The sequence below is a fragment of the Oncorhynchus nerka genome, linkage group LG11, assembly GCF_034236695.1.
Source record: "Oncorhynchus nerka isolate Pitt River linkage group LG11, Oner_Uvic_2.0, whole genome shotgun sequence".
Lineage (NCBI taxonomy): Eukaryota > Metazoa > Chordata > Actinopteri > Salmoniformes > Salmonidae > Oncorhynchus > Oncorhynchus nerka.
In genome coordinates this window covers 72,487,548-72,512,784 of record NC_088406.1, presented here as the reverse complement: position 1 = coordinate 72,512,784, position 25,237 = coordinate 72,487,548, and the positions used below count along the sequence as shown (strand labels likewise).

The following is a 25,237-nucleotide window of genomic DNA, read 5'->3' as shown; positions in this document are numbered from 1 at the left end:
GCCCCATCTCCTCCCTCCAGTGTTTTCATTCTCCCCAGTCACATAGCAGAACGCCCACAGCTCCTTTCTACCTCAGCCAGGCAAAACCAACCCCAATGTAGGCTCATTGTATGAATGAACCAGATGCTCCATGCTCTTGTCCTCCATAAAGCCTAGTGAGAGTTTATTTCTTTAGTTAGCCTCCTCTCACAGGTTCTCTGTCACCCCTCAGAGGATTGGTTCTGCTTCCTTTCCTTAGTGTTCTGTTATGCAGGGGTTCATATCCAAAGGGTCTTTTCTCCGCATTGATCTACCAAATCCTCAACTCTGGTGCTGCAACCATCAAGAGTGCGATAATAATGATATGAATAACACATAATAATACATTGAATTTAGAGCACCTTTCAAAAACCCCAAGGACACAACAGGGTTAATAATATCAAGGGTATTTACTTCTTGACACGGACCTAACCAAATCCACCACCGTATGTTTGCAACCACTATGCTACTAGGCTAACACTAGCACCCCTCTGCTAGGATCTAACACTCAGCACCCCTCTGCTAGAGTGGGATGACCACAACCACCATACACAAGTGAAGGGTTAATATAAGGGTCTTATCTTGACATTGACCTACTTCCTCCATGGCTGCTCAGAGTTTTCAGGTTAATAACAGGCAGCCTTTCTGCCACTGTGACCAGTGGTGCAAAACCGACCAAATCCTCGCGGCTCTCTGAACCCACTAAGCTCTGGCCAATCAGACAAGGTCAAGGGTCCTCTTAGGGCCTGTCAGAGAAGGGATAAGCCAAGGCGTTTGGAGTTTGAGTTATTCTGGGATTAAGATTTAAGCATTAAAAAAGACCTAAGTAAGTAACTCCGTCTGTCCAGACCACCATGGAATACTTTCTTTTGAAGGATAAAGGAGTCATGAGATAGTATGGATTAGGGCACAATTTATAAATGGTGAGTGCCAGTGATTCAGAGGGTTCAAATACTGTTTGAAATTTGGGGGTCTTATCTTGACATTGACCTACTTCCTCCATGGCTGCTCAGAGTTAGACTCAGGGGTCAGGTTAATAACAGGCTAATAAGGCTTTTCTGCCACTGTGACCAGTGGTGCAAAACCGACCAACACCTCTCTAACCTCCGCGGCTCTCTGAACCCACTAAGCTCTGGCCAATCAGACAAGGTCAAGGGTCCTCTTAGGGCCTGTCAGAGAAGGGATAAGTATCTATCTGAGTCACTGTCAGCAAGTGATCCATTAAAAACTGGTCTCTCTCTCTCTGTCCTGTTTTGGCCCATTCCCGAGACTGGTAAGAAGGTAAGAGTCTAGCCAGGGGCAGGCAACCCTGCCAAAGGAGCCAGGAAACTGACACACATATCTGGGTGAGGAGGTGAGAAACCCTAGCCAGGCATTGACTGAGAGTGGGGGGGAGAGAGAGAGAGAGAGAGAGCGAGAGCGAGAGCGAGAGCGAGAGCGAGAGAGAGAGAGAGAGAGAGAGAGAGAGAGAAAGACAGACAGACAGACAGACAGACAGACAGACAGACAGACAGACAGACAGACAGACAGACAGGGGGAGAGAGAGAGAGAGAGAGAGAACAATGGAGTGAGAGAGGAAATTAGAAACAAGGCATCACTCAAGACTCCTGTGATGGAGGATTTGGGGGTAAGCCCTGACATTAAGTTATCCAGTTACCCTTCACAATTTAAAATATCTGTGTCTTTTGTCATAGGGCTCAATGAGTTTACAAAAACTGATGTCAAACTTTCGACTTCCAGGTGGAAACAAGCTGAAGCCGCAGCCATTCCGGCTCAACTGGTCGTGGATCAGCCTGGAGAAGGAGTACTATCTGGTGGATGAGGATGCCAAATTCCTGGAGGTGACGCTCAGACGCAGGGGATACCTGGGAGAGACATCCTTCGTCAGTGAGTATTGGAAGTCTTACACAGTATTTACCACAGATCTACAGCAGCCTTTACCTAAACAGATAAATACAATGACTAAAATTGGGACCCATAGCAATATTTACCTCTAGACATAGATATAGAATGACTAGAATGGGTCCTATAGGAGTATTTAACTCTAAACATTGATATAGAATGACTAGAAGGGTCCCTATAACTGTATTTACCTATAAACATAGATATAAAATGACAAAAATTGACCCTATAGCAGTATTTACTTCTTGACCTAGAAATACAATGACGAGAATGGGACATGTGAAGTGTTCCAAAAAAAATGTTTTCACATGATTTCACGTGAAATTTTACGTGAAATTGTGATTTTCCACATGTGAAACCATGTGGTTTTTATGTAAGGGAGCATAGATATAGAATGACTAGAATGGGGACCCATTAGCAGTGTTTACCTCTAACATAGAAATAGAATGACTACAATGGGTACAAGGCTCCTCAGTCATTTTACAGAATACTAATGGGTACACTCAATATGGCTGACATGGAGATTCTATGTCTATGGTACTGAATGTCTTGAACAGGATTTACATCAGATCTATAGTATATTGGTTTGATTTTTTATTTATTAGGATCCCCATTAGCCGACACCAAGGGCGTGGACTCTTTGAAAAAAGGTGCTATCTAGAACCATAAAGGGTTATTCGGCTGTCCCAACCCTTTTTAATGCAGGTAGAAAACCCTTTTGGTTCTCTTATAGGGACAGCTGAAGAACCCTTTTGGAACCCTTTTTCTAAGAGTGTACCATGGTAGATCCTGTTGGAACTGGTTTGCACTTCGTTGGTTCATCCCCCAAGTGATATATCTGAGTTAGTACATTTCTCCCATTGTTTTCTCTGCTTGCCATTCAGATAAAGGTAGTTTTAAATTGCCACTATTTTATCCCTAATGGGGTGTAAATATTTCAATCATCCACCACCATCAACTCTGACTAGGGGTACTTCAAAAAAATGTAAATGTCAGAGGAGAGACTATTCAGAAAGCAGGACCTATTAAACTGTCATTGTGTTAAAAGACTGATTGGCCCTTTAAGGGTCTTCATGGAGTGTACTTTGTCTGTTATTACCCTGCCATTAGAAGAAGCCTAAGAATAAAACAGACCCCCTGGTTATCAATCTGCCCTCTGTGTGTTCCTGTTTGACTGATGACCCATTTCCTGTCTCGCTGGTGAAAAACCTAGTTTGATTGAGGGGTCAGATAGCCCTTCCTCATAGAGGTCACCAGGTAATGTCAACATGCTTGTCTGTTTGGCTACATCCAACACACAAGCTTTTATACATAGGCTCCTATATTTACAGTTGTTTTTGACGACATAGTAGTGGGCAAATATGAACAAAGACAGACAATGAGAGCTAACCAGGCAACTACAGTCTGTAAATCATAGTCAACCTGCAGTCAACTCACATCCTCTGAGGCCCTGCAAACTACACAGTGCTACGTGCCATTATTATAAAGCTATTCAGTTCAATTAGGTTCAGTTCAACTCAATTCAGTTCAGCTCAGCTTACTTCAGCTAAATTACAATTAAATGTAATTAAATGAGGTTCTATTTAGTTCAGTTCGATATGGTTCTATTCAGGCATCACCACCAAGGATGGCACTGCGGAGAAGGACAAGGACTTCCGGGGCAAGGCCCAGAAGCAGGTCCAGTTCAACCCAGGCCAGACTGTGGCCACCTGGAGGGTGAAGATCTTCACGGACCAGGAGTTTGAGACCAGCGAGACTTTTGAGATCCAGCTGTCGGAGCCTGTCATGGCCGTGCTGGAGTACCCCGATACAGCCACTGTGGAGATAGTGGACCCTGGTGATGGTAAGAATAAACGGCCTTATCTGCAGATTGTCTGTTTGCCCTCCGACATGAAATCCTTTATGAATAGTAGACAGGCTTTAAGTCAATTGGAAAGGCTACATTCATTTACATGGATTGACACATGAAAAAATATAATTGTATCCTTCATTTAAGATCCCCGAATCAGATCATGTTTATTGTTCCATTGTTGGGCAATTTGATGACAGCAGCAAATATGCATGGATCAAATAAGTACAGACTCACCTGGGCTTGTAAACTCTTCTTCTCTTGTTCTCTATGGCCTATCCTCTGTGTTTCTCCCATAGAGATCCTATTCAATTACTATTCTAATTCTGAATTCTATGGTTTCTCCCTCTTTCCTCTACAGAGTCCATGGTGTTCATCCCCCAGGCAGAGTATAAGATAGAGGAGGACATTGGGGAGCTGCTGGTGCCTGTTCGCCGCTCTGGAGACCTCAGCCAGGAACTCATGGTCGTCTGCTACACCCAGCAAGGTGAATACAGTCAAATATATCATTCAAATACATGGGTTTTTACAAAGATTAAATGCATGAATAAAATACACATAGATATACAGTGCATTCGTAAAGTATTCAGACCCCTTCCCTTTTTCCACATTTTGTTAATTAAGTTACAACTTTATTCTAAAATTGAGAGCTCTGAGACGTAGAGCTCTGAGACAGGATTGTGTCGAAGCACAGAGCTGGGGAAGGGTACCCAAGAACACAGTGGCCTCCATCATTCTTAAATGGAAGAAGTTTGTAACCACCAAGACTGAGCAATCGGGGGAGAAGGGCCTTGGTCAGAACCCAATTGTCACGGTTCATGAATCCACTGCCTCCTTTTCCTTTTCTCTCTCTCTCTCTCTCTCTCTCTCCCGTGTTTGTGTGGGCGTGGTTCCCAATCTCGGCCTGATTGTCTGCGCCAGCTGGAATCACTTATCTTCCCTTTATATGTTCTGTAACCAGTGTTTCTTGTTGTCAGATCGTTGTTACTTCCCTGAGGTTGTGTCGTGTGTCCGTACTCATCTCTCGCCGCCCTTGTGTGGATTATCTGCTGTGCTCCTTCCTACCCATCCGGACACTCTCACCTGGGTTTCTCAGCACGCTCACATAGGAGGATGCGCCCTAGTCCCTGGGTCGGATTCCGTCTGAGTACAGTCTGTCTGTCCTGTTGCTGCTGTAACCTGTATTCATTAAACCATCGTTGCTTGCATCATGCATCCGCCTCTGTATTGTTACACCAATGGTCACTCTGACAGAGTTCCAGAGATCCAGAAGGACAACCATCTCTGCAGCACTCCACCAATCAGGCCTTTATGGTAGAGTGGCCAGTCGGAAGCCACTCCTCAGTAAAAGGCACATGACAGCCCTCTTGGAGTTTGCCACAAGGCGCCTAAAGAACTCTCAGACCATGAGAAAAAAGATTCTCTGGTCTGATGAAACCAAGAGTGAACTCTTTGGCCTGAATGCCAAGCGTCTCCTCTGGAAGAAACCTGGCACCATCCCTACGGTGAAGCATGGTGGTGGCAGCATCATGCTGTGGGGATGTTTTTCAGCGGCAGGGACTGGGAGATTAGTCAGGATCGAGAGAAAGATGAATGGAGCAAAGTACAGAGCACTCAGGACCTCAGACTGGGGCGAAGGTTCCCCTTCCAACAAGACAACGACCTAAGCACACAGCCAAGACAACACAGGAGTGGCTTTGGGCCAAGTCTCTGAATGTCCTTGAGTGGCCCAGCCAGATCCCGAACTTGAACCTGATCGAACATCTCTGGAGAGATCTGAAAATAGCTGTGCAGCGACACTCCCCATCCAACCAGACAGAGCTTGAGAGGATCTGCAGAGAAGAATGGGACAAACTCCCTAAATATAGGTGTGCCAAGCTTGTAGCATCATACCCAAGAAGACTCAATGCTGTAAAGGTGCTTCAACAAAGTACTGAGTAAAGGATAAGAAAACTTATGTAAATGTAATATTTCAGTTTTTGCTTTGTCATTATGGGGTATTGTGTGTAGATTGATGAGGGGAAAAAACGTTTTGATCCATTTTAGAATAAGGCTGTAACATAACAAAACAAAAAGTCAAGGGGTCTGAATACTTTCCGAATGTACTGTAGAAATATTTATAACATAAAACTACTCTCCTTCCCCCACAACTGCCTTTCATTCTTCTATTGACCCTTAACCATTGACCCCTGAACTCCTTTTCCCAACAGCCAGTGCGACGGGTACCATCCCCAGCACGGTCCTCTCCTACAGCGACTACATCACACGTCCCGAGGACCACACCAGCGTGCTCCGCTTCGACAAGGACCAGAGGGAGAAGCCCTGCCGCATCATCATCATCGACGATTCGCTCTACGAGGAGGAAGAGAGCTTCAACGTAACCCTCAGCATGCCCATGGGGGGCCAGGTGGGAGCCACCTTCCCCAGCGCGAAGGTCACCATCCTGGCCGACAGCGACGACGGTGAGTGGGGTTGTTGGGCGTATGGTGGGTGGTGGCATCTATAGTCACCTGTTGAATACAGAGGTCAATCAATTGTCATGAAACCCTATTTGAAACTTGAAACCCTAGTTCAAATAGTTCAACACACAGGTTCAAGTCAACTTGAATGCTACTCGTCCATGGTAATAGACAATGATTCCTGACCCTTTACTATATTGACTATAAAGGAAACCAGTATCAGAATTACTTCCTATTCGACCCTCCAGTCTCTTGGGTTCAGTGAACAGGAGTACACTCTTTAAAAAAAAGTGTGATCTAGAACTTAAAAGGGTTCTTCGGCTGTCCCCATAGGATAACCCTTCAATAAAAAAAGTTTGGTTCCGGGTAGAACTCTTTTGGGTTCCATGTAGAACCCTTCCACAGCGGGTTCTACCTAGAACCAAAAAGGTTTATCCTATGGGGCCGGCAGAATAACCCTTTATGAACCCTGTTTTAAAAGATAAACAAATTAAGTGTTTCAAAGGGGCTCCTTTCAGATTTTCTCCATGATTTCCTGGGTCTTCCTATGGGCCACTCCTAATGATATGACTTCCGGGGACTTCCTATGGGCCACTGCTAATGATATGACTTCCGGGGACTTCCTATGGGCCACTCCTAATGATATGACTTCCGGGGACTTCCTATGGGCCACTCCTAATGATATGACTTCCGGGGACTTCCTATGGGCCACTCCTAATGATATGACTTCCGGGGACTTCCTATGGGCCACTCCTAATGATATGACTTCCGGGGACTTCCTATGGGCCACTCCTAATGATATGACTTCCGGGGACTTCCTATGGGCCACTCCTAATGATATGACTTCCGGGGACTTCCTATGGGCCACTCCTAATGATATGACTTCCTGGGACTTCCTATTGGCCACTCCTAATGATATGACTTCCTCTATGTTTGTTATGGGGGCTTAACTGTTGCCCAAGACACTTTGATGTGCCCAGTTACAATTTACAAGTGTACAGGTGTGTGTGTCTTTGTCTCTGGGTTTTTGTGTGTCAGTCTCTGTCTGTGCTGTGTGTTGTATGTCAGTGTGCACCTGTGATGCTGTAGCAACCAAAACCCTTTCATCCACATTGATTTATGATCATTTGATCTCCCAGCAGTTGTCTAATATTCAACACAGTCGCTGAAAACACAGAGTCGTGCAACTAGATACAACACTATTGAACTGATAACAGGGTCATTACTTTTCACTGACGATAAACGCGTATCAATAGCTTTACTTTGCTTCACTCTTTGTTCTCCTGTTAGTGAGGTAGAATAAAGGAACAATTGATGCAGCCATGCCAGAAGCACTAAGGTAAAGAGGAAAGACAGGAGACTGAAAGAGAGAGAGAGTTGGTGCCAAACAGTAGATGAAAGGAGAGAGGAGAGGCAGGAAAGATGTGGTTAGAAGTTGGTTTATCAACAACAAAAAACAACTGAGCCACATAGGAACTACAGTAGGGCTTGTGAGAGCATGTAGACTGTAGGACTGTACAAAGCCTAGTGAAGCCTCTTTGGTGAGAGTGTTACCATCAACACCATAACTCAGAGGCCAGGTGCTGAGGATCCTCCAGCCATCATCAACACCATAACTCAGAGGCCGGGTGCTGAGGATCCTCCAGCCACCATCAACACCATAACTCAGAGGCCAGGTGCTGAGGATCCTCCAGCCACCATCAGCCAACATCACACCATAACTCAGAGGGCCAAGTGCTGAGGATCCTCCAGCCATCATCAACACCATAACTCAGAGGCCGGGTGCTGGGGATCCTCCAGCCATCATCAACACCATAACTCAGAGGCCGGGTGCTGGGGATCCTCCAGCCACCATCAACACCATAACTCAGAGGCCAAGTGCTGAGGATCCTCCAGCCATCATCAACACCATAACTCAGAGGCCGGGTGCTGGGGATCCTCCAGCCATCATCAACACCATAACTCAGAGGCCGGGTGCTGGGGATCCTCCAGCCATCCTCAACACCATAACTCAGAGGCCAGGTGCTGAGGATCCTCCAGCCATCATCAAAACCATAACTCAGAGGCCGGGTGCTGGGGATCCTCCAGCATAACCAGAGGGTGTGATGCCCTTCTTTACTGCCATCATCAACACCATAACCACTGGTCTCTCTGTGTAATCTATTCCACTACAGGTCCACTCATGGATGGTACCATTCCCCAAAGCCACACACAGACAGACAGTGGCACACAAACACACTCAACCCAAGACAAAAGCACCTCTCCCCACATGTTTGTCTTGACTTCCCTCACTTTGCCCTGTCCTTCCCCTTCTCCCTGCTCCCTCCTCTCGCTCTACCCCTGACTACACACTCCATCTGTTCTATCCTATACTTCTAGTAACAGGTGGTAGAACTGGGAAGAGAGAAAATAGAATCGAATAGAAACTCCAGTCTTAACTACACTGGACAACCCTCTGTCATGACACATAAAAGAGCTCCCTGAACGTGTTTTGTTCTGAGACACTCCTCCAACTCCCCCGTTCAGTGGAGCTGGGGGGAAACAGAGGGCTTCCCTTTGTGTTGCAGGGGCCAAGAGGCAGGTGGGGAAACAGGGGGAAACAGGGATTTGTGGGAGAGGAGTCAAATGACAGGCATGTTTTTCCTCCGGCTCCTGTTTGATGGTTTTCAGCCTCCATTTTTGTTTTATTTGTGTAGCTGTTATCTGAGATGGGGGTGATGGTTTGTTTACAACTTCAAGAACGCTCTGGAAGTTAAAAAAACAACATATTAGGATATCATATCGACATGAATGTTCCCTCTTTTCGTTTGCATGTAGGTCAAATATCACCCGTAGGCTTTAGATGAGAAAGAGGAGATGTGTTTGTTTGTTACACAGGTAAACCAAGAAACGCGTTCAATGGAGATTTAATCCAGGACCAGTCTTAAGGGTCCAATGCAGCCGTTTTTATCTCAAAATCAAATCATTACTGGGTAAGAATGAATTACCTCACTGTGGTTGTTTTAAATTAAAATGGACAAAAATACACAAACATTGCTTCTTAGCAAAGGGTGATTTCTCAAGCAATAACTTTTCTAGGAATGTCTGGGAGTGGTCTGAGTGGGAAGGGGAAAACTGAAAATGAGCCATTACTGGTAGAGAGGTTTAGAAATCTCTTTCTTATTATATTATTATATTATATTATCTCTTTCTTATTTGGAAGGCCAAAACTCCATCCCACCAAAACAGGCTGAAATTTCAGGCGGCCTTTTCAAACAGCTCTTACACTAACAGCTATTTCACAGTATTATTCCAAACTCAAAGTGTGGAAATATATATAAAACACAGGAAAATCACAAAAATCAGCCTTTAAGCTGTGTCTGGGAAACTGCCCCTTAGTGTTCAAGTGATTTACTTTCTGAATCTGAGGCCACTCCAGTCCTCCCCATCCACTCTGACTGAATGAGTCATTTATCTCTCTTTAGTTGTCTCTCTGAGCCGTTCCTCTTCCTCTCCTCTGCACTTCTCCTCCTCCTCCTCCTCCTCCTCCTCTCCTTCCTCTCTCCCACCCTTCAGAGCTAATTTATTTCACTAACTGGTTTATTCTAATGACAGACACACTCACAGTCAGGGCTACACTCCCCACTTCCTCCCCTGTAATTTGGAGTACAATGGAAACGTTATGTCTAAGTAATCAGCGTGCATTCCCAGACATGATCTCCAGGCGACAAGAGGAGATGTCTTCTCAATGTAAAGATCCATTCCTCCATTGTGCCACAAACTTCTTGGTGGGTCCTGAAATCTAAAGTGACAACACTGTGTGTGTGTGTGTGTGTGTGTGTGTGTGTGTGTGTGTGTGTGTGTGTGTGTGTGTGTGTGTGTGTGTGTGTGTGTGTGTGTGTGTGTGTGTGTGTGTGTGTGTGTGTGTGTGTGTGTGTGTGTGTGTGTGTGTGTGTGTGTGTGTGTGTGTGTGTGTGTGTGTGTGTGTGTGCGTGTGCGTGTATGTGTGCGTGTGCGTGTGTGCGCGTGTATGCGTGCGTGTGTGCGTGTGTGTGTGCGTGTAAACCCATCTTCCTGGCTGAGTAAACCTGTGGTTGGGACCCCAGCCAGCATTGGGCTTCATTGTTATTAGTCTGGCTCTTCCTTCTCAGTGATCCTTTAGGGATTGCCATGTCTCCTTCCCCCTAACCAGCCGCCCCTGGTACTAAACAGTATCTCTGGTGATTGAGAGGCATTGAGAGTAAGCCAAGTTTCAGCGGGTCAGCTGTGGTTTTCTGACTGCGGCAGTACAAGCCCTAGTCTAAAAACATCTCTAGACCACCTCTTAAAATCCTCTTCACCTAACAGTCAGTTAAATGTGTACATACTTCCTATTCTCCATGTCTTACTTTTACTATTTTATCCAGCTATAGACTAAATAATCACGAGTGTCACAATATTGTATCTGCCCCTTATAGAAATGGCAGGAGGCTCAATTATAGATCAACCTCATTAGTGGATGTATAGTAGACAGCAGTAGCTTGTCAGTGATGATGAGTCTGGCTGTTATAGAGGGGTGTACAGTAGACAGCGGTAGCTTGTCAGTGATGATGAGTCTGGCTGTTATAGAGGGGTGGACAGTAGACAGCAGTAGCTTGTCAGTGATGATGAGTCTGGCTGTTATAGAGGGGTGTACAGTAGACAGCGGTAGCTTGTCAGTGATGATGAGTCTGGCTGTTATAGAAGGGTGTACAGTAGACAGCGGTAGCTTGTCAGTGATGATGAGTCTGGCTGTTATAGAGGGGTGTACAGTAGACAGCGGTAGCTTGTCAGTGATGATGAGTCTGGCTGTTATAGAGGGGTGGACAGTAGACAGCGGTAGCTTGTCAGTGATGATGAGTCTGGCTGTTATAGAGGGGTGTACAGTAGACAGCGGTAGCTTGTCAGTGATGATGAGTCGGGCTGTTATAGAGGGGTGTACAGTAGACAGCGGTAGCTTGTCAGTGATGATGAGTCTGGCTGTTATAGAGGGGTGTACAGTAGACAGCGGTAGCTTGTCAGTGATGATGAGTCGGGCTGTTATAGAGGGGTGGACAGTAGACAGCGGTAGCTTGTCAGTGATGATGAGTCGGGCTGTTATAGAGGGGTGGACAGTAGACAGCGGTAGCTTGTCAGTGATGATGAGTCGGGCTGTTATAGAGGGGTGTACAGTAGACAGCGGTAGCTTGTCAGTGATGATGAGTCTGGCTGTTATAGAAGGGTGGACAGTAGACAGCGGTAGCTTGTCAGTGATGATGAGTCTGGCTGTTATAGAGGGGTGGACAGTAGACAGCGGTAGCTTGTCACTGATGATCATTCTGGCTGTTATAGAGGGGTGTAGAGAGATTAATCCGCTGTGTGTTCCAAAGATATGCATTCCTTCCCTCTAGTCTATTACTCAGAGAGGGAGAGGTAGAGAGATCCTCCTATCTGTGCTGCCTCCCCCATCTCCTCCCTCTTATCAGTGCTACTGTCATCAGACAAGATGGACATCCCATCCCTCTTCTCCCCCCCAACTCATCCCCCTTTCACTTATCCCCCATTTCTACCTGGCTTTTCAGGTGTGCACTGTAGACCTCTGGCACTGAGTTCAGACAACACTGTCTGGCCTCAATGAGGGGAGGATGATGAAGGGATGAGTGGGGTGACAGGTCTCTTCCTGGAAAGAGAGGGAAAGAGGGGGATGACCCCGTCAGCCGTACCAACTTTATCTGACAAGCCGAGTTCAGACCAGAAATGTGGATTATCCCATGACAGCTTCTACCCCAAAGACATCCTTAATCAAAACCACATGTTTGTAGCTTAATGTTCATATCTGTAAGATGTAGATGATTATATACTGACCTGACCTCTCTCTCTCTCCCCTCCCTCCCCCATCTCTCTCTTTCTCCCTCTAACCCACAGAGCCCTCTCTGTATTTCGGAGAACTAGATTACATTGTGGATGAGAGTTCAGGCTATGTGGAGGTCAGGGTCTGGAGGACTGGCACTGACCTCTCCAAGACGGCCACAGTGACCGTCCGCTCCAGGAAGAGTGACCCCGTCTCTGCTGAAGGTCAGAAGAAGAACGTGAATGTTAGATCTATTATTCCTATCCTCTTTGTGGTGTAGCGTTTCCAGAATACAGTGCCTTGCAAAAGTATTCATCCCCCCTAGCGTTTTTCCTATTTTGTTGCATTTACAACCTGTAATTTAAATGTAATGTAATGGGCATACACAAAATAGTCCAAATTGGTGAAATGAAATTTAAAAAATAACAAAAAAAAGAATATATACTATATATTCACCCCCCTTTGCTACGAAGCCCCTGAAGAAGATCTGGTGCAACCAATTACCTTCAGAAGTCACATAATTAGTTAAATAAAGAGAGAGAGAGTTAAATAAAGTCCACCTGTGTACAATCTAAGTGTCACATGATCTCAGTATATTTACACCTGTTCTTAGTGGTGTTGCAGGCCCCAGAGTCTGTAGCACCACCAAGCAAGCGTCACCACCAAGCAAGCATCACCATTAAGACCAAGGAGCTATCCAAACAGGTCAGGGATAAAGTTGTGGAGAAGTACAGATCAGGGTTGGGTTATAAAAAAATATCAGAAACTTTGAACATCCACGGAGCACCATTAAATCCATTATTCAAAAATGGAAAGAATATGGCACTACAACAAACCTGCCAAGAGAAGGCCGCCCACCAAAACTCACGGACCGGGCAAGGAGGGTATTAATCAGAGAGGCAACAAAGAGACCAAAGATAACCCTGAAGGATCTGCAAAGCTCCACAGCGGAGATTGGAGTGTCTGTCCACTTCAAGCCGTACACTCCACAGAGCTGGGCTTTACGGAAGAGTGGCCAGAAAAAAGACATTGCTTAAAGAAAGAAATAAGCAAACACGTTTGGTGTTTGCCAAAAGGCATGTGGGAGACTCCCCAAACATATGGAAGAAGGTACTCGGGTCAGATGAGAATAAAATTTCACTTTTTGGCCATCAAGGAAAACGCTATGTCTAGCGCAAACCCAACACCTCTCATAACCCAGAGAACACCATCCCCACAGTGAAGCATGGTGGTGGCAGCATCATGCTTTGGGAATGTTTTTCATCGACAGGGACTGGGAAACTGGTCAAAATTGAAGGAATGTTGGATGGCGCTAAATACAGGGAAATTCTTGAGGGAAACCTGTTTCAGTCTTCCAGAGATTTGAGACTGGGACGGAGGTTCACCTTCCAGCAGGACAATGACCCTATGCATACTGCTAAAGCAACACTTGAGTGGTTTAAGGGGAAACATTGAAAAGTCTTGGAATGGCCTAGTCAAAGCCCAGACCTCAATCCAATTGAGAATCTGTGGTATGACTTAAAGATTGCGGAACCCATGCAACTTGAAGGAGCTGGAGCAGTTTTGCCTTGAAGAATGGGCAAAATCCCAGTGGCTAGATGTGCCAAGCTTATAGAGACATACCCCAAAAGACTTGCAGCTGTAATTGCTGCAAAAGGTGCCTCTACAAAGTATTGACTTTGGGGGTGTGAATAGTTATGCACACTCAAGTTTTCAGGTTTTTTGTCTTATTTCTTGTTTGTTTCATAATAAAACATATTTTGTATCTTCAAAGTGGTAGGCATGTTGTGTAAATCAAAAGATACAACCCCCCCCAAAAAATATATTTTAATTCTAGGTTGTAAGGCAACAAAATAGGAAAAATGGCAAGGGGGGTGAATTCTTTCGCAAGCCACTGTATGTGTCACAGTATTTACAATTCCCCTGGAGTCCCTCAATCTCTGTTTTCACATTACTCACAATCTCTCTATCAGTGTAATTACACAGAATTCCCGATCGTTCCTAATATTTCTCAAACATTCCGGTGTCATCTCTTTCTCTGTTATGGTAGTATTCCAATGCCCTTGCTGACTCTCTGTCCATAAAGATATATGTGTAATGTTCTATTTCTATGTTCCCCGTGTCCCCCTGCCAGCCGGCCTGGACTACGTGGGCATCAGCCGTAACCTGGACTTTGCCCCCGGGGTGACCATGCAGACATTCAGAGTGACCATCCTGGATGACCTGGGTCAGCCGGAGCTGGAGGGGCCGGAAACCTTTGACCTGGTGCTGAGGATGCCCATGAACGCTGTGCTGGGAGAGCCCAGCAAGACCATCATCACTATTAATGATACTGTTACTGACCGTGAGTTATACAAACTCTGTAACACATACACACACATGTAGATATATAGCCCCCAGCAAGACCACCATCACTATTAATGATACTGTTACTGACCGTGAGTTATACACACTCTGTAACACATCCCCACACATGTAGATATATAGCCCCCAGCAAGACCACCATCACTATTAATGATACTGTTACTGACCGTGAGTTATACACACTCTGTAACACATCCCCACACATGTAGATATATAGCCCCCAGCAAGACCACCATCACTATTAATGATACTGTTACTGACCGTGAGTTATACACACTCTGTAACACATCCCCACACATGTAGATATATAGCCCCCAGCAAGACCACCATCCCAGTTAATGATACTGTCACTGACCATGAATTATACAGACACACACACTTTTTCACACATTGTTTTAGTGTTAACATAACCACTGTTTTAGCGTTAACATAACCACTGTTTTAGTGTTAACATAAGCACTGTTTTAGTGTTAACATAAGCACTGTTTTAGTGTTAACATAAGCACTGTTTTAGCGCTAACCTCTATTTTAGCGTTAACATAAGCACTGTTTTAGCGCTAACCTCTGTTTTAGTGTTAACATAACCACTGTTTTAGCGTTAACATAACCACTGTTTTAGTGTTAACATAACCTCTATTTTAGCGTTAACATAAGCACTGTTTTAGCGCTAACCTCTGTTTTAGCGCTAACATAACCACTGTTTTAGCACTAACATAACCACTGTTTTAGCACTAACATAACCACTGTTTTAGCACTAACATAACCACTGTTTTAGCACTAACATAACCACTGTTTTAGCGCTAACATAACCACTGTTTTAGCACTAACATAACCACTGTTTTAGCACTAACATAACCACTGTTTTAGCTCTAACATAACCACTGTTTTAGCGCTAACATAACCAATGTTTTAGCACTAACATAACCACTGTTTTAGCACTAACATAACCACTGTTTTAGTGTTAACATAACCACTGTTTTAGTGTTAACATAACCACTGTTTTAGTGTTAACATAAGCACTGTTTTAGCGCTAACCTCTGTTTTAGCGTTAACATAACCACTGTTTTAGCGTAGAACATAACCACTGTTTTAGTGTTAACATAACCACTGTTTTAGTGTTAACATAACCACTGTTTTAGTGTTAACATAACCACTGTTTTAGCTCTAACATAACCACTGTTTTAGTGTTAACATAACCACTGTTTTAGCGTTAACATAACCACTGTTTTAGTGTTAACATAACCACTGTTTTAGCGTTAACATAAGCACTGTTTTAGTGTTAACATAACCACTGTTTTAGCGCTAACATAACCACTGTTTTAGCGCTAACATAACCCCTGTTTTAGCACTAACATAACCACTGTTTTAGCGTTAACATAACGACTGTTTTAGCGCTAACATAACCACTGTTTTAGTGTTAACATAACCACTGTTTTAGTGTTAACATAAGCACTGTTTTAGCGCTAACCTCTGTTTTAGCGTTAACATAACCACTGTTTTAGCGTAGAACATAACCACTGTTTTAGTGTTAACATAACCACTGTTTTAGTGTTAACATAACCTATGTTTTAGTGTTAACATAACCACTGTTTTAGTGTTAACATAACCACTGTTTTAGTGTTAACATAACCACTGTTTTAGCTCTAACATAACCACTGTTTTAGTGTTAACATAACCACTGTTTTAGCTCTAACATAACCACTGTTTTAGTGTTAACATAACCACTGTTTTAGTGTTAACATAACCACTGTTTTAGCTCTAACATAACCACTGTTTTAGTGTTAACATAACCACTGTTTTAGCTCTAACATAACCACTGTTTTAGCACTAACATAACCACTGTTTTAGCTCTAGCATAACCACTGTTTTAGCGCTAACATAACCACTGTTTTAGCACTAACATAACAACTGTTTTAGTGTTAACATAACCACTGTTTTAGCGTTAACATAACCACTGTTTTAGCGTAGAACATAACCACTGTTTTAGTGTTAACATAACCACTGTTTTAGCATTAACATAACCACTGTTTTAGCGTTAACCACTGTTTTAGCTCTAACATAACCACTGTTTTAGCGCTAACATAACCACTGTTTTAGCACTAACATAACAACTGTTTTAGTGTTAACATAGCCACTGTTTTAGCGTTAACATAACCACTGTTTTAGTGTTAACATAACCACTGTTTTAGCGTAGAACATAACCACTGTTTTAGTGTTAACATAACCACTGTTTTAGCGTTAACATAACCACTGTTTTAGCGTTAACATAACCACTGTTTTAGTGTTAACATAAGCACTGTTTTAGTGTTAACATAACCTCTATTTTAGCGTTAACATAAGCACTGTTTTAGCGCTAACCTCTGTTTTAGCGTTAACATAAGCACTGTTTTAGCGCTAACATAACCACTGTTTTAGCGCTAACATAACCACTGTTTTAGCGCTAACATAACCACTGTTTTAGCACTAACATAACCACTGTTTTAGCACTAACATAACCACTGTTTTAGCGCTAACATAACCACTGTTTTAGCACTAACATAACCACTGTTTTAGCTCTAGCATAACCACTGTTTTAGCGCTAACATAACCACTGTTTTAGCGCTAACATAACCACTGTTTTAGCTCTAGCATAACCACTGTTTTAGTGTTAACATAACCACTGTTTTAGCATTAACATAACCACTGTTTTAGCTTTTCTCTTTGTATGAATTGTTTGTGTTTTGTTATCCATATAAAAGTAGCTTTGAGATGATTGTCTAAGGCACATTTAGTCAGTGAGCAATGAGAAATTAAACTAAAAATTAAACTAACTCTCTATGCAGAAACCATGAAAATAATATTGAGCTACTAGAAAACCACAGTACTGTAGTAGTAGTATTCTGTTCTCTTCAGAGCCTAATTCAAATCTACTTATCATTCCAGTGCCCAAGGTTCAGTTCAAGGATGCAGCCTATAAGGTGGATGAGGCGGACGGGGAGATGAAGGCCGTAGTGTATCGTAGTGGAGACATCAGTCACAGGTCTACGGTGCGCTGCTACACCCGCCAAGGCTCTGCCCAGGTCATGATGGATTATGATGAGAGGCCCAACACGGACGGGTCACTCATCACCTTCTTCCCAGGTAACCCGGTCTCTCTCTCTTTCTGTTTCTCTCTCTCTCTTCCCTCTCTCTCTCTCTCTCTCTCTCTCTTCTCTCTCTCTCTCTCTCTCTCTCTCCCTTCCTCTCTCTCTCTCCCTTCCTCTCCCTCCCTCTCTCTCTCTCCCTCCTTCCCTAGCTCTACCCCCCTTCTCTCTCTCTCTCTCTCTCCTTCCTCTCACTCACTCTCTCTCTCTCCCCCCTCCTTCCTAGCTCTCCCCCTTCTCTTCCCTCCTTCCCTCTCTACCCCCCCTCTCTCTCTCTCTCCCTTCCTCTCCCTCCCTCTCTCTCTCTCCCTCCTTCCCTAGCTCTACCCCTTCTCTCTCTCTCTCTCTCCCCCTTCTCTCCCTCCTCTCTCTCTCCCTCCTTCCCTAGCTCTACCCCTCTCTCTCTCTCTCTCTCCCCCTAGCTCTACCCCTTCTCTCTCTCTCTCTCTCTCCCTTCCTCTCACTCCCTCTCTCTCTCTCTCTCTCTCCCTTCCTCTCCCTCCCCCTCTCTCTCCCTCCTTCCCTAGCTCTACCCCTTCTCTCTCTCTCTCTCTCTCCCCCTTCTCTCCCTCTCTCTCTCTCCCTTCCTCTCACTCCCCTCTCTCTCTCTCTCTCCCTTCCTCTCCCTCCCTCTCTCTCTCTCCCTCCTTCCCTAGCTCTACCCCTTCTCTCTCTCTCTCTCTCTCTCTCCCCTTCTCTCTCTCCCTCCCTCTCTCTCTCTCTCTCTCCCTTCCTCTCCCTCCCTCTCTCTCTCTCCCTCCTTCCCTAGCTCTACCCCTTCTCTCTCTCAATGTCTTTTTATATGCCAACCCCCCATATCCTCATATTTCTATGTGTTAACGCTGTGTTCCCCCTGTCCGTCTGTCCCACAGGGGAGAGTGAGAAGGAGTGTGTGGTGAACCTGGTGGATGATAACCTATACGAGGAGGACGAGGAGTTCCGTCTGGTCCTGGGAACGCCCAAGAGCAAGTCACCCTTCGGAGCCTCCACAGGGGAACAGAGCGAGGCGGTGGTCACCATTACTGACGAGAAAGACAGTAAGCTTTCCCCAAGGAACACGGAGATATCTACCACACCGAACATCGGGCTACATTGTATAGATCTATCTAACAAAGTATTACAAATTAAATGCCAAAACACTCTGTTTTATTAATTATTTGATTCAGTCTCTAGAGAGTTAGAGTCGGTAGTACATTTACATTACATTTAAGTCATTTAGCAGACGCTCTTATCCAGAGCGACTTACAAATTGGTGCGTTCACCTTATGACATCCAGAGTATGTTCTGTTTTGTATCGGGAGTCAAACCGTATTCTCTCTCCTCAGAGCCCATCATCCGTTTCAGTGAGATAAAGTACAGTGTACGGGAGCCTCAGATCCAGGGGGAGACAGCCGTGGTGAAGATCCCTATCCTGAGGCTAGGAGACACCTCCAAGGTCTCCCTGGTTAGGGTCCACACCAAGGACGGGTCAGCCACCTCCGGAGAGGACTACAACCCGCTGTCGGAGGGTGAGTCCTAGCATTAAGTTATCATATAGTTTAGAATCATGTAACACAGACATAACTAACCCTAACGTCCAGAGAGGACTACAACCTGCTGTCAGAGGGTGTCCTACCATTAAGTCATCATATAGTTTATAATCATGTAACACAGACATAACTAACCCTAACGTCCAGAGAGGACTACAACCTGCTGTCAGAGGGTGAGTCCTACCATTAAGTTATTATATAGTTTAATCATGTAACACAGACATAACTAACCCTAACGTCCAGAGAGGACTACAACCTGCTGTCAGAGGGTGAGTCCTACCATTAAGTTATTATATAGTTTATAATCATGTAACACAGACATAACTAACCCTAACGTCCAGAGAGGACTACAACCCGCTGTCAGAGGGTGAGTCCTAGCATTAAGTTATTATATAGTTTATAATCGTGAAACACAGACATAACTAACCCTAACGTCCAGAGAGGACTACAACCTGCTGTCGGAGGGTGAGTACACATACAGGAACTGTAGTCTATGTTCCATTATCCACTCTAGAATCCTTCTTAGATTGTCCAAAATATTGCTTCATGTGGGATGTTAGTATGGGCGTTAGAACAGAACCATATGAGAGAAGGGTAGGGGCCTTACCACAGTAACAGAATGATGCTGAGACTCGCTTTAAAATGGATGTCAAAGAAAAAACAATGATTGCAAAGTTAAATAAACCTTTACAACTCTATGCACAAGGACGACTTTTAACAATGTCCACTGAACATTTTACAAAAACACATTTAGTTGAAGAAACAGCACATACCGTCATTCTGTTACCAAACTTTGCATCTGCACTGTTCTTCAAGTAAATTAGTTTTTAAGTCAAATGTTCAGTGTCAGTTGTTAAAAGTAGTCTTGTCAGAGAGTTGTATGGTTTGTTTAAGTTTGCAATGATATTTTTCTTGTTTGACATACATTTTAAATTCTCAGCATTTTTTTATTTTATTTTATTTCACCTTTATTTAACCAGGTAGGCTAGTTGAGAACAGGTTCTCATTTGCAACTGCGACCTGGCCAAGATAAAGTATAGCAGTGTGAACAGACAACACAGAGTTACACATGGAGTAAACAATTAACAAGTCAATAACACAGTAGAGAAAAAAGGGGAGTCTATATACAATGTGTGCAAAAGGCATGAGGAGGTAGGCGAATAATTACAATATTGCAGATTAACACTGGAGTGATAAATGATCAGATGATCATGTACAGGTAGAGATATTGGTGTGCAAAAGAGCATAAAAGTAAATAAATAAAAAATAAAAACTGTGGGGATGAGGTAGGTGAAGATGGGTGGGCTATTTACCAATAGATTATGTACAGCTGCAGCGATCGGTTAGCTGCTCAGATAGCTGATGTTTGAAGTTGGTGAGGGAGATAAAAGTCTCCAACTTCAGCGATTTTTGCAATTCGTTCCAGTCACAGGCAGCAGAGTACTGGAACGAAAGGCGGCCGAATGAGGTGTTGGCTTTAGGGATGATCAATGAGATACACCTGCTGGAGCGCGTGTTTCTACGGATGGGTGTTGCCATCGTGACCAGTGAGCTGAGATAAGGCGGAGCTTTTCCTAGCATGGCCTTGTAGATGACCTGGAGCCAGTGGATCTGGCGATGTTCCGAATATGTAGTGAGGGCCAGCCGACTAGAGCATACAAGTCGCAGTGGTGGGTAGTATAAGGTGCTTTAGTGACAAAACGGATGGCACTGTGATAAACTGCATCCAGTTTGCTGAGAAGAGTGTTGGAAGCAATTTTGTAGATGACATCGCCGAAGTCGAGGATCGGTAGGATAGTCAGTTTTACTAGGGTAAGCTTGGCAGCGTGAGTGAAGGAGGCTTTGTTGCGGAATAGAAAGCCGACTCTTGATTTGATTTTCGATTGGAGATGTTTGATATGGGTCTGGAAGGAGAGTTTGCAGTCTAGCCAGACACCTAGGTACTTATAGGTGTCCACATATTCAAGGTCGGAACCATCCAGTGTGGTGATGCTAGTCGGGCAAGCGGGTGCAGGCAGCGATCGGTTGAAAAGCATGCATTTGGTTTTAGTAGCGTTTAAGAGCAGTTGGAGGCCACGGAAGGAGTGTTGTATGGCATTGAAGCTCGATTGGAGGTTAGATAGCACAGTGTCCAATGACGGGCCGAAAGTGTATAGAATGGTGTCGTCTGCGTAGAGGTGGATCAGGGAATCGCCCGCAGCAAGAGCAACATCATTGATATACACAGAGAAAAGAGTCGGCCCGAGAATTGAACCCTGTGGCACCCCCATAGAGACTGCCAGAGGACCGGACAACATGCCCTCCGATTTGACACACTGAACTCTGTCTGCAAAGTAATTGGTGAACCAGGCAAGGCAGTCATCCGAAAAACCGAGGCTACTGAGTCTGCCGATAAGAATATGGTGATTGACAGAGTCGAAAGCCTTGGCAAGGTCGATGAAGACGGCTGCACAGTACTGTCTTTTATCGATGGCGGTTATGATGTCGTTTAGTACCTTGAGTGTGGCTGAGGTGCACCCGTGACCGGCTCGGAAACCAGATTGCATAGCGGAGAAGGTACGGTGGGATTCGAAATGGTCAGTGACCTGTTTGTTGACTTGGCTTTCAAGACCTTAGATAGGCAGGGCAGAATGGATATAGGTCTGTAACAGTTTGGGTCCAGGGTGTCTCCCCTTTGAAGAGGGGGATGACTGCGGCAGCTTTCCAATCCTTGGGGATCTCAGACGATATGAAAGAGAGGTTGAACAGGCTGGTAATAGGGGTTGCGACAATGGCGGCGCATAGTTTCAGAAATAGAGGGTCCAGATTGTCAAGCCCAGCTGATTTATATGGGTCCAGGTTTTGCAGCTCTTTCAGAACATCTGCTATCTGGATTTGGGTAAAGGAGAACCTGGAGAGGCTTGGGCGAGGAGCTGCGGGGGCCGGAGCTGTTGGCCGAGGTAGGAGTAGCCAGGCGGAAGGCATGGCCGGCCGTTGAGAAATGCTTGTTGAAGTTTTCGATAATCATGGATTTGTCGGTGGTGACCGTGTTCCCTAGCCTCAGTGCAGTGGGCAGCTGGGAGGAGGTGCTCTTGTTCTCCATGGACTTCACAGTGTCCCAGAACTTTTTTGGAGTTGGAGCTACAGGATGCAAACTTCTGCCTGAAGAAGCTGGCCTTAGCTTTCCTGACTGACTGCGTGTATTGGTTCCTGACTTCCCTGAACAGTTGCATATCGCGGGGACTGTTCGATGCTATTGCAGTCCGCCACAGGATGTTTTTGTGCTGGTCGAGGGCAGTCAGGTCTGGAGTGAACCAAGGGCTGTATCTGTTCTTAGTTCTGCATTTTTGAACGGTGCATGCTTATCTAATATGGTGAGGAAGTTACTCTTAAAGAATGACCAGGCATCCTCAACTGACGGGATGAGGTCAATGTCCTTCCAGGATACCCGGGCCAGGTCGATTAGAAAGGCCTGCTCACAGAAGTGTTTTAGGGAGCGTTTGACAGTGATGAGGGGTGGTCGTTTGACTGCGGCACCGTAGCGGATACAGGCAATGAGGCAGTGGTCGCTGAGATCCTGGTTGAAGACAGCGGAGGTGTATTTGGAGGGCCAGTTGGTCAGGATGACGTCTATGAGGGTGCCCTTGCTTACAGAGTTAGGGTTGTACCTGGTGGGTTCCTTGATGATTTGTGTGAGATTGAGGGCATCTAGCTTAGATTGTAGGACTGCCGGGGTGTTAAGCATATCCCAGTTTAGGTCACCTAACAGAACAAACTCAGAAGCTAGATGGGGGGCAATCAATTCACAAATGGTGTCCAGGGCACAGCTGGGAGCTGAGGGGGGTCGGTAGCAGGCGGCAACAGTGAGAGACTTATTTCTGGAGAGAGTAATTTTCATAATTAGCATTATTCTGTTACCGTAGAATATACAGCCATCGTTGTCATACTGTGTTGGGCACTGTTGTGTATAACCCATTCACACCAAAAACGACCTGATACATTTTTAATAGAGATCCTTATTAAGCTCTTGTTTAACCTTGTGTGTGTCTCTCAAGATGTGGAGTTCAAGGAGGGTGAGACAGAACACTTTGTGGAGGTGCAGATCCTGTATGACGGCCAGAGAGAGATGAGAGAAGCCTTCGTCGTCCACATGAAACCTGATGAGTACATGGTCGCAGAGATGCAGGTAAGACTGAGGGCATGGGCTCTCTCTCTCTCTCTCTCTCTCTCTCTCTCTCTCTCTTCTCTCTCTCTCTCCCTCTCTCGTCAGTTGACTGAGAACACATTCTCATTTACAGAAACAACCAGGGGAATAGTTACAGGGGGGATGAATGAGCCAATTGGAAACAGGGGATGATTAGGTGACCATGAAGGTATGAGGGTCAGATTGGGAATTTAGCCAGGACACCAGGGTTAGCACTCTTACGATAAGTGCCATGGGATCTTTAGTGACCACAGAGTCAGGACACCCGTTTAACGTCCCATCCGAAAGATGGCACCCTACACAGGGCAATGTCCCAATCACTGCCCTGGGGCATTGGGATCTTCTTAGTTTTAGTCCAGAGGAAAGAGTGCCTCCTACGGGCCCTACAACAGCACTTCCAGCAGAATCTGGTCTCCCATCCAGGACCAACCCTGCTTAGCTTCAGAGGCAAGCCAGCAGTGAGATGCAGGGTGGTATGCTGCTGACACCCACCTAGATCACCCACCGAGAGACACACACACACACACACACACACCATATAAATACCCTCAGCGGGTCTCAAGGCATGCACACAGACTTGAACACACAAATAGCCAGGCAGCAGCTGCCACTTTCAGCGGCCCCAGCACCCAAATCACCAGCTATTATAAAAAGACTTCCTGGTTGAGTCCATGCTATGAGAATGTCCCTCAAGTCAACCCACAGAGCAGTGTGACCTACAAACACAGCTATGTGGCATCCCAGACATGTACTGTACCATACCACTAACCTGACACAAATAATGCTAGAGGTGTACGCTCACTTTAACTCACTTTTCTCCATTGGTATTACAAATATGCTCTTCTAAGGAGGACTCCACCTTCTCAAACGTCCAAGTTTACAATGTAGAACACCATAAAGTGTGCTATACCCACGGAATGGTGTTTTGAATCTCTCTCTCTCCCGTTCATCAGATGAGTAAGGCAATTGTGTACATCGAGGAGATGGACAGCGTGGCAGACGTCACCTTCCCGGCTGTGCCTACTGTGGTGTCCCTGCTAATGTACGACGACACGGCCCGCGCCAGGGACAACCCTCACCCCTCTACTGGCTACCCCATCGTCTGTGTGACGGTGAGTGGTGGCCACAGGGCCCAGACACACACACACGCAGAATGCAACCCCCTAGACACACAGACACACACACCTCATATCCAGGTGTTTAACCATGTAAAGCTAGCGACAAGGTCGGAATACTTTCATCCAGTCCAAAAAGCAGAGGCTTCAAACGGAAGGTCTTTGTGTTTCATAGTTTCAAAACCTGTTGTTTAAGTGGAAAATCAAAATGCTTTCTCCAGTTCTGACTAAATCCTAAACATGAGACCCTTTCGCCGGCATAACAAATGTACACGTGTATTCTCAAATACATATTACCGATATACCATTGCATATAGCCTCGTAAACTTCACTTCACGTGTTGAGCGCTGTTTACAAGACGACTGTGTATAGTCCTATTACATACCATAATACCACGTATCTGTGGCCCCTCCCTCACCTGCAGGCCTGCAACCCCAAATACCACGACTTTGACAAAACGGGCTCCATCTGCACGGCGGAGAGCATCAACAACACCCTGACCCAGTACCGCTGGCTGGTCAGCGCCCCCAGCGGGTCGGACGGGGTCACCTCGCCCCTGAGAGAGGTGGACACCAACACCTTCTTCACCAACACTAAGTCCATCACCCTGGACTCCATCTACTTCCAGGCTGGGTCGAGAGTCCAGTGTGCTGCCGGGCGTTCAATACGAACGGGGATGCTGGTCTGGAGCTGTCCAGTCCCATCATGGTGGTCAGCAGGGAGGAAGGTGAGTGGAGACTGGGGGGGGGGGGACTTCAGAGTTCAGTGTGATGCCCGGGCGTTCAATACGAACGGGGATGCTGGTCTGGAGCTGTCCAGTCCCATCATGGTGGTCAGTAGGGAGGAGGGTGAGTGGAGACTGGGAGGGG

The 25,237-nt window shown here is 45.4% G+C and overlaps 1 protein-coding gene across 1 annotated transcript; it reads left to right on the top strand.

Annotated features, from left to right (window-relative positions):
* The first annotated feature begins 1,712 nt into the window (after positions 1 to 1,712).
* Positions 1,713 to 25,220, top strand: LOC115120704 (FRAS1-related extracellular matrix protein 2-like). Its single transcript, XM_065024110.1, has 13 exons — positions 1,713 to 1,905; positions 3,533 to 3,763; positions 4,131 to 4,256; positions 5,980 to 6,231; positions 12,130 to 12,279; positions 14,190 to 14,399; positions 17,342 to 17,539; positions 18,414 to 18,578; positions 18,867 to 19,049; positions 23,105 to 23,235; positions 24,207 to 24,365; positions 24,793 to 25,128; positions 25,209 to 25,220. Exons 1-13 carry the CDS (start codon positions 1,719 to 1,721, stop codon positions 25,218 to 25,220), a joined length of 2,340 nt encoding a protein of 779 aa, XP_064880182.1. The 5' UTR covers positions 1,713 to 1,718.
* Positions 25,221 to 25,237: the final 17 nt, after the last annotated feature.